Source organism: Pezoporus occidentalis, unplaced genomic scaffold (assembly GCF_034315485.1).
Source record: "Pezoporus occidentalis ecotype Australia unplaced genomic scaffold, CSIRO_AGI_Poc_V1 ctg46, whole genome shotgun sequence".
Taxonomy (NCBI): Eukaryota; Metazoa; Chordata; class Aves; order Psittaciformes; family Psittacidae; genus Pezoporus; species Pezoporus occidentalis.
This window is the reverse complement of record NW_026915791.1, coordinates 4,581,956-4,594,285: the sequence shown is the minus strand read 5'-3', so window position 1 is coordinate 4,594,285 and position 12,330 is coordinate 4,581,956. Positions and strand designations below refer to the sequence as shown.

The 12,330-nt window shown below is 40.9% G+C and overlaps 1 protein-coding gene across 1 annotated transcript in view; it reads right to left on the bottom strand.

The window, feature by feature from the left end:
* The window catches only part of LOC134172474 (cytosolic phospholipase A2 epsilon-like), a 39,472-nt gene that overhangs the window by 10,664 nt on the left and 16,478 nt on the right, over window positions 1-12,330 (bottom strand). The window contains exons 5-14 of the mRNA XM_062635567.1: window positions 7,886-8,022; window positions 6,958-7,086; window positions 6,241-6,281; window positions 5,681-5,723; window positions 5,200-5,263; window positions 4,124-4,293; window positions 3,907-3,999; window positions 3,124-3,161; window positions 1,824-1,959; window positions 218-354 (exon numbers count right to left, since the gene is read on the bottom strand). Coding sequence (XP_062491551.1) covers window positions 218-354; window positions 1,824-1,959; window positions 3,124-3,161; window positions 3,907-3,999; window positions 4,124-4,293; window positions 5,200-5,263; window positions 5,681-5,723; window positions 6,241-6,281; window positions 6,958-7,086; window positions 7,886-8,022 — 988 coding nt within the window. The remainder of the gene's footprint in view (window positions 1-217; window positions 355-1,823; window positions 1,960-3,123; window positions 3,162-3,906; window positions 4,000-4,123; window positions 4,294-5,199; window positions 5,264-5,680; window positions 5,724-6,240; window positions 6,282-6,957; window positions 7,087-7,885; window positions 8,023-12,330) is intronic.

Sequence of the window (12,330 nt, the reverse complement as noted above, 5' to 3'; positions counted from 1 at the left end):
TTTACATGAAAAAGCATGTGTGTGTGGCACCATCCACATTATTTAAACAGCACTAAGTTAATTTTATGTGCAGGCAAATACCCTCTGAAGGAAACAACAAAAAGCTGCAGCAGAAAAAGAAAGACCTTCCTTGATTGTAAGGATGATGCATCTATTCAGATCACTGCTTGTCACACACAGAAAATTCCTGTGAAGACTTTGCTTGTCTTGGTCTTACCATGTTGTGCCAGATAAACCAGTGATGTATGAGACACAGTCCAAGATGTTCAGTTCCTGCACACTGAGAAGGTGAGCATACATGGCCGTCAGAGCTCTGGTTCCACCACCCGTTGTCATGATTGCCACCACAGGTACCTGTTCAATCCCAAAACGCATGCATTTAGTGACGTGGTCTGAGAAGAGAGAGAGACCTCTGATAAGGAAAGAGGAAGCTGCAGCACTGATAAAGTAATAAAGATGCTGTATCCCACCAGTCAGCAAGGAGAAGAAAAAAAATGAATTCATTCTGCAGCATAGAAGGAGTAAGAAATACTTCATATTTCCTCCATCATCTCAAACATGACATTTTCAGGGCTCTGTTGAAAAAACAGTAACACAGACCAGCAAAAAAAAAATAAATAGAGGGAGTAGTGTCTCCTGCCATCTGATCCAGATATTTGTCAGATGCAAAAACCAGCAAACACAGGCTGCTGTCTCAACATTTCCATGTGAGTAGTAAGAACCTCTCTGTTACTGAAGTTTGATAAAGCTAATTTCTATTATTGTATAGCTTTTTCACAGGCCATGCTAGATGTATCATGACTGATAGATCTAAGAGCACAGACCGGTTCAGATCTCTTGAGAACAGAGGCTGGTAACACCATCTGTTTTCACAGATGCTGCAGGGAAAGCAAAACCATACTCATTCCACCTACCATGTATGGACATACAATACTAGATATGCAAGTGAGCTCTGCAATTATTTCTTTCTGTGATGACAGTAATCCAGAGTCTCCTAGGATTAATTAAGGATTAATCCTTAGAAGGATTAATCTATACACATGAATTTGCTCCATTAACAGTAAAGACAGCTACCATGCTTTGGGGTGAATTCACCTGTTATGCAAGTCATCAGGAGACTCTATGTAGGTTGTTCTGCAGGGAAATAGGGTACCTCTTCTGAGGGGAAGGAAATGGCCCATGGTTTAGTGCTGGCATTTAAAGGGAAGGTCCAGCTATGCAGAAAAACTGATAAACTCAGTTCAGGGCAAAAGGAGGAAAAATTCTTATCTCTGCATCCAAATTTAGGCTTCACACTACAGTCATGGGAGTATAATTAAAAAAGAGAAGTCTGTTTTTTCCCCTGCCTTGGACCCTTGGGTATTGTTCCCATTTGCCAAACAAGTACATGCTCTAGCTGCAGCAGATGATGAAGTCAGATTGGCAGCTTGCTGTGTTTGCACAACGGGAGCTTAAATGCTGGCACAAAAGGCAGAAGAAAATAAAGTCCAGTTTGAACTGTGAGACAAAGAAGGGCTGAATCAATGGTTTAGATCTGGATGACATGATTGCAAGGACTAAAAGAAGCTTTGGTCCTGAGAGCACCTAGCCCTTCTCTGCATTATTGTGTGGAGTGCTACTTAATACAAAGCCATATCCTGTAGCAACAGGGCTACAAGTATTTGTTAATCTTTCCTATTAGTACTTTTTTCTTCCCTAGAATAGTCAGCTGTAGTTTGCTCATGAAACTTCACACCGCTTCCAGGAAAACAGGAACCGACCACCAATGCTGCATTTTGACACTCAGATGTAGAGAAAGAAGAGAATAGTTATGTCTTAGATACCTCATCATCCTGCAAGTCCTCCTTCAGCTGAAGAACATCCTTCAGAGCTGCTGCAACCACCTTCTTCCTCTTGCGAATGAAATCCTGTTCCTGGGCACACAAGCCAAATCCCAGGCGTACGTCTAAGTCTTCCTGGCTGGAAGAGAGGATCAGGGATCTCTGATCATCACACTTACGGTCTAATTCAGCTTTTTAATTGCTTCTACTTCACAAATAGACATAACTTCACCATCAGGTGTATATAAAGCAAATCAGGAAGAGGTGAAATGTTTCAGTTTGTTCCTGGAGAGGAGCAGTACTCTTCCTTTGGACTGAGAAGGTTTCTTTTATTTAGTCCTTCTGAAGATGCCTGAAACTGAATTAACAGAATTGTTCCATTTCAGACATAAAGGCAAAAGCCTGCAGAGGGCAGTGTTTTAAAGGTGGCTTTTAAAGGTAGTGCAAACTTCATTGATACCTGTGAATCATGAACTGAAGTTGTGGAATTCTGTGTTGGATGTTTTTCATGTGTGGATATGTATAGGAGCTTATGGATATTTATAAGCACTATAAAGTTGTTGCAGTTTAGAAGCTGCTGTGAAAATCCTTCTTAGGTGGTAAAGAAGTTTTTCAATGACAGCTGTAAACTGTATGTATATCTCATACTGTATTTACTGAAAATACATGGCATGATAGAAGATGCACCTGCTACATCATGCAACTTATTCCTATTCTAGATTTTATTAAGACCTGAACCATATGGCAAAGTACAAAATGTGCTTCCTTGGTTTAGAAATAAGCAACCACTTGATTAATTTGTATTTACCTCTTTGAGTAGACATTAAAAAATAAATGCAGGTATTTTTATTATGTCATTTTTTATATATCTTAGAGTGGCCAGGCCTCTGTCTTTGGTCTTTCTGGGTTTTTTTTGGTTGTTTTCTTTTTTCTCTGACCTCAGGAAACAGAAAGGTTTCTTTCAAATACTTTTGAAATGCTGCTTTTATTGAAAGTCTGCATTTGACAGTTGGTTTCAGAGGTACCAAAGAATGTCTACAGTGGCCCTTAGCATATAATTTTGACTGCAGAAAAAATACCAAAATAAAATTGGTGTGTACTTTATGAAACTTTTCCTTAACTCACTGTATAGTCCCATGGTGTAAACTCACAGATGCTGAAAATCTCTGTACTGAGATCATTTTATTTTTGTCTGAAACAAGGATGAGCCAGCACGCACGATTCAGGCAGTAAGAACTCGACTGACAATTATCCGAATTCAAAGAACCAAGGGGAAAAACACAGAGGAAGATGAATATCTCACCATTTTTTCACCTTGAAATGCAAATCAAATTTTCTGTGCTGAAAATCAGAAAGATAAAATTAGGAATACTGATATTTTGTTAAAAATAGCTCTTTTCCCCCACTCAGAATGAGGCATAGCTGTTTTGGGTCATCATTACCTCTACAAAGCTCTGAACTCCAGTCAACTGAGACTGAGAGAGAGACTCTCCTATAATGTTTCATTAGTCCCCAGATACGTGCATTGATTTAATAAATTAAGACTTTGGTATTTGCACCTATAGTCTGCATCTTCTCTTTGCTGTGCCACTGTGGTGTATCTACCTTGCACGGAGACTACTCAGTACAAAAATAGATAGCTGCAATGCTACACCTCACCTCCCTGGAATGGCCCAGCATTAGACATGGCTCTTGAAACTAAAGCCTCGCACACAATGTGTGATACAAGGGGAAGCCAAAGAGACTGAGCACCCCAAAAGAGTGGCACGGCTTTACGTCCTGTGGCAATACGCTGGGCTGCAGCCTCACCCCTGTCCCCCCAAGCATACAGTGACTTCCAGCCTGGCTAAGGACGTGGACAGTAGAAAGAGCATGAGCAGCAGCTTAGATATTTCTTTTCTTCCTACTTCTCTCCTGAATTTCCCATTTTATTTTCCTCCAAATTTGTTATGCATCACCCCAGATTTGAGGTAGGTTAGAAAACACCATCTCTCTGTAAAGAGAGGTGGCCTTTGGTTTCTGCTTCTTGGGAACAAGTAACAATTTCAAAAGCTTGCAAAGGATTCCCCATGGCCAGCACACTTACCTCGCCAACTACTTCCTGCTCGGAGGGGACTGACTTCAGCGGGAGAGTGAGTGGGATGCTTCTCCTTGTTGATCCGCATGACATGCAAGCACACTGGAAAGGAGCACAGAATGCTTTTTGGTTAAGACAGAAATCTCCTCCTCTTTCTGCCTATACAAATGTAAAGGTCGGATCATAAGACTGTCTGTGTTTTCTACCATGTTCTGCAGTCACGTACAAAGGTGGAAAGGCTCCTCTTCTTTGTGAGTGCAACTTCCAGAGAGGGTTGCTTGTATTTGGCATAGTGGAAGAAAGCTGGATCTGGGAGAGGAGAGCAGGAGTCACAGCTTGCTGAAATTCTCTGGGTTTCTTCAAAGGATCCTCTCACTGTGAACGTTAGCTCATTCCCTGAACAATGAGATAAAATACATACAAAAAGTTACTTCTAATGGCAAAAAAGAGAGAAAGGGAAATAAAAAGAAGCAAAAGGTAGCTTTGAACAAACCCCTTCTCCTCTTCCTTTGTATTTGGAAAGTGATCGAAGACCCAAACATAATAGATGATTGCACCTATAATGGGCTGAGCAAAAAACCGGAGGAGTGTGATGTGAATGGCACTGAATTTTAGACTGCTGCATGTCTATTGCAGTTGCATTGTGACACAGTGAATGAAATCAGGAACTTTGCATTGCAAATCATCCTCACCCCAGGCTAAATAATAAGCAAGAGAAGTTCTTAGTCCCTCAAAATAAGATCTGACTCAGCAGCAGATACCCTAGTTGTATGAAGAAATCAGCTAATCTTGCCAGTGTGTGTTAGGCATGCTCTGAGATTGCCTACCAGATCCAGCCTTTGAGGGAATGTGGGCAGAGGAACTTCTAGATTCTGGATCTTGACCAGGGTCAGGCGGGACCCAGCTGCTGAGCGGCTAACCCCTGCAAAAAATGAGGGGTTTCTGTGCATATGCAGAAGTCAAATTGTCAGAGATCCTGAGGAACTTTAAAACCATGGACTATCGTGCATAAGGAAGCATGCTCCTTTAGGGTTTGGCAGTACTACAGTATAGGTTTTCAGGATCTTAGCCTGGATTTATGTATAAGCATATGATGGTGTTTCTAGTCTTGAACAAGGTTTGTTTTGAAGAATCCTGAACCTACAACAACTGCAGAACTGGTGGCATTCCCTTATTGCAAATTTTTTACAGATCGCCATAGATATGGTCGATTAAAGCCTTAATATTTGGATGGTACAATTTCTAGGCATTGTTAGATAGGGTAAAATCACTAATATTCATTTAAAGGATTTATAAATTTACCTGAAATATGCTTATTTTTCATCCTGCAGTCCAAGTGAACTTCCAAACAGGCTACTTCACGACACTAGGATAGACGTGATCAGGAGAGAGATTATTCATCCAGCCATGTCACCACCAGTGCTGGCAGACACTGAAGGGTCATTGTAGAGAGGGTCATTGCTTGAATGTGGGGGCCAGCTGTGCTGGAGACTTCTGCCAGACCCAGTGAAAGGGAGAATTGATTTCATCATTATGTGGGAAGAGAGTGCTATGCTAAACCCTTTGTAATTGTCAATGGATGCAGACAAAACAAGGGAAAATATTAGCAGTTTGAGGGCTCCTTTAAGATCATGCTGGCCTCCACAGAGATAAAGCTACTAAAAGAAAAACTATCACTAAAGAATGAAGGCTTGCAATGCTCCCTTTACTGGCATCATAATCAGCTGAAGGTAAGAAATCATGTGGGAAAGAGAAGAAGAGAACAAAGCAAATAATATTTTACCACTATTGCTCCATTTGTGATGATGGCTTCAGGAGGATCGCATCTAGAAAACAAGAGCAAATATTATGTATTTTATAAACAATATTACTCTGGAAACTGTTCTGAACAGGACACATTTTTCTCTCCTAATTTTGTTTTTATTTATTTGCTTCTTTCTACTGTTTGTAGATATATGCTTCTTTTTCACTAGATACCACATAACTACCCAGAATAAATGATTCAATGCAATAAGGTACCGGGAAAGTGCTTGTAACAGCCTTAACAACACAGGGATGCTATTCGTATTCTTACTGCAGTGGGATTTACCAGCCCCAGACAAACAACTCTGAACTAGTTAAGCAATATATAAATTTTAAGGAAAAAGTCGCAGAATTAGAAATTCTGAACTCATTCTCCACATCAGGGAATTTTCCTTTGTTACAATGATTTGCTGACGCACACATTAAGTTTGGGAAAAGGGTGAATCTGGCTATTAAGATGATGCTGGATGTACAGAAAGTTTCCCTGCACTGACGCACCACTCCAAGCTGCTGCTCTCATAATAATGGGGTTTTACTCACATGCTCTCCAATGCAAACTCAACTTCCAGCTCCTCCCTCCTCTGAAAATGAAGGAAAAAAAATAAGAAACAGTCTCAGTTAGCGTGTGCAGAGGTTTGCAAAGTGATCTTCATTTTTTGCAAGCACAATTTCCTTTATGCTGTAGTAAGTAACAATATTCTGTTCCATGCTTGCTATTGTCAGCATCAGAAGACAGAGGCAGCTTTTTCTTCCCCACAGAAAAAAAAAAAGATTTGAGTTTCAGTACCAGCAGAACTAAGGGTGTCTGGTGCTTACAAATCCCCAGAGTGAGCCTTTATTTTTCACACTTTCTTCCCTGCCAGCTTCTATGTGCTAAACTTATATGCTAAGACTTATGTTTAAAACAGTGTGGAAACAGGCCATTTTCCTGTCCTTGTATTGCTTTTCTTTGAATAATCTTTGTGAGGATTAGATAAACTCTGTCATTTTCTGCCACGGTATTAAAAGCGCAAAGCTTCCCTAAAATTGCATCTGTCCTAGGGCTTGGGAATTTGGCAGGGGTCTGTGCCAGAGGAAAATGGCAGGAATTTGAGAAGGTCATCTATTCTGTCACTGGTGTGCGATTTCCAATATTGTAATAAATTTTGTTATATTTTTACCACCCAGGGGTAAAAGACAGAAGAGGCAGCACACCTCTTTAACAAGAAAGAAGAAAATAGATGTCAAGATTAACTACATGTCTGACTGAGCTCTCACCTGTGGATTTAGTGGGAATGTCATAAACTCTCTTCCCCCAAGAGGGATTTTAGCTACATCAAAAAGCACAATTGCCTCATCATCATCATGAACAGCGTCATCATCAGAAACAGTAATTTCCAGAATATTCTGGGGAAAGAAATCAGAAATGTCCAATTCGTTAACATGTACTCAAGAGTATGACATTCTGTAGCTCCTCAAGGTTCAGTGCCTGCTTTACAGAGAGGAAATAGAAAGTAATGATGACCAAATATCACAAGAAAGAGTATGAAAATGGGTTTAGTCTGCCTTATAAGAAACAGCTTCTAGACCCATCAATGAAGTCCAGACTGAGACTTGTCCTTACACTTTTAAGTAGCTCTCACCAAAAATACAGTCTTTGAGGAAGGGATATGGATAGCTGCAAGTCCTATATCACCCCTTATCAACAGGGGCAATAAAGGTCACTGCATGTCAATAACCACTTTTCTATGTCCTTGGGCTTTCTGCTTTCAGTTCATAGGCATTTGAGTGTAGAGTAATTATCAGTAGCAAACTGAGTAAAGATCTTAATCATACTGGAATGTAGCAGCTTCCTGGCATTAATATACCGTTATTTCATGTCCTTTTCAGGGAAATAGGTGTTTTTCTCTTGTCATACTTCTTTATATTTTCATATCATAGTTTCTCTGTGTTGTCACTCTGTCATTGGCCCCGTCGGCCTTCTCCAAGGAGGTCAGTCACATTACTGATATATAAATAATAACTCTGTTAGGAGAGAAGTGGATTCCAGAAAAAGCCAGAATTCTTTAATTTTTTTCCTCCATCTTGCTAGGGGAATTTTAAGAGAACTCAGAAAGGCATTAAAATACATGACATCCTGTTTTGGGCTAAACTGAAAGAAGCTGCGTAGAGATGATATAAAGAAAAGAGTTTTATGTTTGTGTACCTTGACCTGTCTCTGTATCCGGAAGCAGAAAGTTTCATTCCACACAGGATTTCTGCAGTCTTTGATGGGTTTGGTGTGGAATTTTTCATCTGAAGCAGTTGGCAACCAGAGGCTCACGTAGCAATCAGGCTGGCTTACTACAGGAAACATAGGCAGTGGAAAACACAAGAAGTGAAGGCATTGAAATGCTCTGTAGCCTGAAAATGGATGAAGGATGGCCAGTTTTTTCTGATCTGCATTGGCCAAACCAGGAAGATGGAAATCACAGAGCTGGATAAAATTAATGTATTGTTTATCACAATGCTATTTTTAATAAGGAGTGTATTCAAGTAACTATGCAAAATACTATACTTTTTTTTTTAATTAGAGTCTTAGCCAGTGGATAGAACAGCATGTTTAGCCAGGAGTCTTAAATTGCTCTTTCTCAACACCATTTCAACTCTCTGTAAGTTTGGGAGGAGGAGAAACTGTGACCAGTGCAGGGAGAGAGTGAACCTCAGACCCTGAGGACTGGGTGTAAATTGTATCTGTGGCAATTTAGATTTGTGAGAAATATTTAAAGAACTGAGCTTAAGTCTGATTTAGATAATAGATGCCTGGCATACCTGGTTATTAATCCTTCACAAGGAAAAATTAATCATTTCAGCTACCTAGAGCATTGTCTCCTTAGGTGGGGCAGGAAGGGAGAAGCCTAGTAGCAGTACAATTGCTTCTGCAGAAGGTCATTAGGTAGCTGGAGCCTTTTCCTGGTGTTCGCTGATGCTTGAAAGACCTGGAAGCTATTTCCCACTCCACATCTCTTCCCAGGAAAAATGAAATGGCAGAAAGAATTTGGGTCTTGACACTGCTCAGAGTTTTCTCTCACGAAGGATGCAGGTTGAGTTTCTGTCTTTGAAATTAGTTCCACAGATTTTTACATAGTCAAAGTGACAGGATAATATATTGACTTTGGCAATTACCAGAGGAATATGCAATTTACAATGCGCTGGAGTGCTGATTACCACATACATAACTGAAATACCTCTCCTCACTGTGCTGATGGCCTGCCGAGCTGTGACATCCTGATAAGTGGTATCACTGGCTCTGATCTACAGAGTTTCTCGAGAGCACATAGGAAGCCTGTACAAAAGCCAAGAACCAAACATGACTTCAGGCCATCTAGACCATCCCTCCTCTCATTAAAGAACTTATCACTGCTGATCTCGAGTGTTCCAAAAACATGAGTACAATGCTCCCAAAATTGCCAAAGTGGCTGATACGGGGTATACTTCAGAAATGTTAAACTGATTTGAGACATAATTTCTCTTCTATTTGATATCTGGCCGTTGTAAGGTGCAGGAAGGACACATTTCTATATTTTTGCTGTAGTTGCAAAAGCCAGTTATTTCCCTTTATTCTTCTGAATGAAAACTGAAATGCTCTATCCTTTTTTAAATTCCAGCTTTGAACCACAGTGTGGAAAACAAGACTTGTGCTAGACCTGACGAACCTGGCACTGCTAAAACTCAGAGCCAGAAATGAATGAAGTGCGGGAGCATTTATGAATGTCTTTTGTTACTGCTTTATCTGGAATTTGCTGATATGCTGGAATGCTTTTTTTGATAACACATTTTCATGAGTCTACTTCCTAAAAATATTTTCCACATGTATTGCTTTCATAAATATTTACTTAAAATAAGGCATTGACAATTCTTTGTCAAACTGATGAAGCACAGGCTAAACAGACAGTGAGGTGGGTTAAAAACTGGCAGAACTGCCAGGCTCAAAGCACTGTGAGCAGCAGCACTAAGCCCAGCTGGAGACCAGTTACTAGTGGTGTACCCTGGGTGCTGATACTGAGGCCAATGCTGTTTAACATCTTTATTAGCAATGTGGGTGATGGGACAGCGTGTACCTTCAGCATCCTAAGTGCGGGTGGTGCAGAACAGAACTGGGAGAAGTGGTTGACACACCAGATGGCTCTGCTGCCATTCAGAGGGACCTGGACAGACTGGAGAACTGGGCCAACATAAGCTTTATGCAATTCAGCAGGTGAAATGCAAAGATCTGGACATCTTTGAGTGGATAACCCCATGCACCAAGACAGGCTGGAAAACAGCCCCACAGAGAAAGACCTGTACAGTCTGGTGGACAGCAGGCTGAACATGAGCCACCAATGTGCCCTCGTGGCAAACAAGGACAACATAGGGAAGCCAACATGGGCTGCACAGGAAAGAGTGGTGCCAGCAAGTGGAGGCGATTCTTTCCCTCTACTCAGCACTGGCAAGGCCAATGGTTGCCCAGTACAAAAGAGGTAAGGATGTACTGGAGCGAGTCTAACAGAAGTCCACAAAGAAGATATGGGGAGTGAAGCATCTGCCATATGGGGAGAATCTGAGAGAGCTGTGACTCTTCAGCCTGAAGCAGAGAAGGCTCAGGGGTAAGTTATTAGTGTATGTAAATACCTCATTGGTAGCATAGGAGAGGGAAATAAAGAAATCACTCTTCTCAAAAGGTAAGAGGCAATTGACAAAATCCAAAATATATGGAAAACCCATTTAAACATAAGGAAAAACTTTTTCTCTGTGAGGGTGGTCAAATGCTGATAGAGGTTTCCCAGAAAGGTTATGAAGCCTCTATCCTTGGAGATGTTCAAAATCCAGCTGGACATAGCTCTAGCAACCTGTTGAAGCTGACTGCTTTAAGCAAGGGGCTGTCCTAGGTGTTCTCCAGAGGTGCCTTCACGTCATCAGCCACTCCATGTGATTGCAATATCAAGGCTAGTTGGTCACAGACAGATTACATATAATTGTCAGTAACTGCTGAGTGCAAATTTGACCTTGAAGATGAGGCGAGCTGAAAACACTAGGGCAAAGCATGTCCTCTTCCCATGGAGAAAGGGGACTATGCCATACTTATTTTTGCCACAATCCATCTAAAGTCCCTGCTGGTAGGGAGAGGTTATTGCTTCCCATGAAATTAATGTGACTTTTTTTATGATTTCCTAGAATTTTACAGGCAGTATCAGCTATTCCCCATGTTGTGAGTCTAACTGAGCTTATGCATTTCCGCCAGACTAAGCCATGAGATGAACAACGGGACAAATGAAAAATAACAATTTAGCTGGATGTCAGATGAGTACTATGAAGGCTATGGTATCCTCTTTATTTTTACTCCCTCTTATCCCTGAAAAAAATCATACAAGAGGGCTACTGAAAATTTCCCAGTTTATTTATTGCTACCTGGGAGCTAATACAAAAAATTATATTTGCATTTTCTTCATGCTTTAATTTTAATGCAGTTGCTGAGCATTATTAACAATTTCATGCCATGCCATGCCATGCCCTTACTTCAATTGCATGTGTTGCAACTTCGTGTCCTGATGACATAGTGTCGCCCCATGTGGATGCTGAGACATCTGAACTCACAATCTATTTGGAAGTCAGCACTGAGTGACCCTGACATTCGTTCCCAGTTTTTCTTTTGATTCAATTTCATTTGTGTGTTGATGGGGCTGTTTCTTGTCTCTATCTTCAAGCTAACTATAGGCTAAAAATTCAGAATGGAACCAAGGAGTTCAGATCTGCAGCCAGCTGTTTGGTGTTCTTTGAGAGTACAGACCTGTGACATGTTCCTGAAGTGAGCCATCCCGTGCTAAAATCATTCATCTCCACCACAATACAAAGAGAATTACAGTGCTGAAAACCAAAGCATATAAGCAAAACTAGTCTCATAAGAACAATGAATGTGAACCATAAAATCCCACCTGTCCTGTTACTGCATTTCATAATACCAAAAACAGAAGAATTTTCTCCTAGTGAATTCCTCTCCACCTGCACAGACAGGTTCCCTTTGAATCCCAGTTTACTAAAGTTCACCTAAAAGGAGGAGGAGGAGCGCCACTCCCATTTCTCAATCATCAGACATGGTCTTAAGGGACGTTTTTCCCTCATCATATTCTTTGCATAGTATGATGCAAACAATACTAAGTTACCTCCAACTGCTGCCTATCCAAGAGCTGATGTGAACTGAACTCGGTTCTCTAGGAACATTCAGATGCAGCATCATCTGTAAGCTTCATAATAAGCTCTGTAGCTTGCTCGTGGAAACAAAAGCTCATAGACCTACCATGCCTAACCACCCTGTCAAGCCATTTAAGTCAAGTGGCAAAGTAGGATTTACTCCCTAGAGCACAGATTCAGTGGGTGCAGTACCTGCTACTGCAGTTAGAGACATATTTTTACACCCTGGGTCCCGTCTACCTCGTGCACTATGGCAATGCTTGCATTCTTGAGATAGGGACATCTGCACTACATCTATTCTTCCTAATCTGCTTGCATTTACTTTCCATAGCAAAAATAACACATGTTGTCTCTGGAGAACTACTTTGATTTGCAACAACTCCAAGTGTATCACGCTAGAACTGACTCATTTCTTCCAAATGAACAAAATAAGAGTTTCCACAA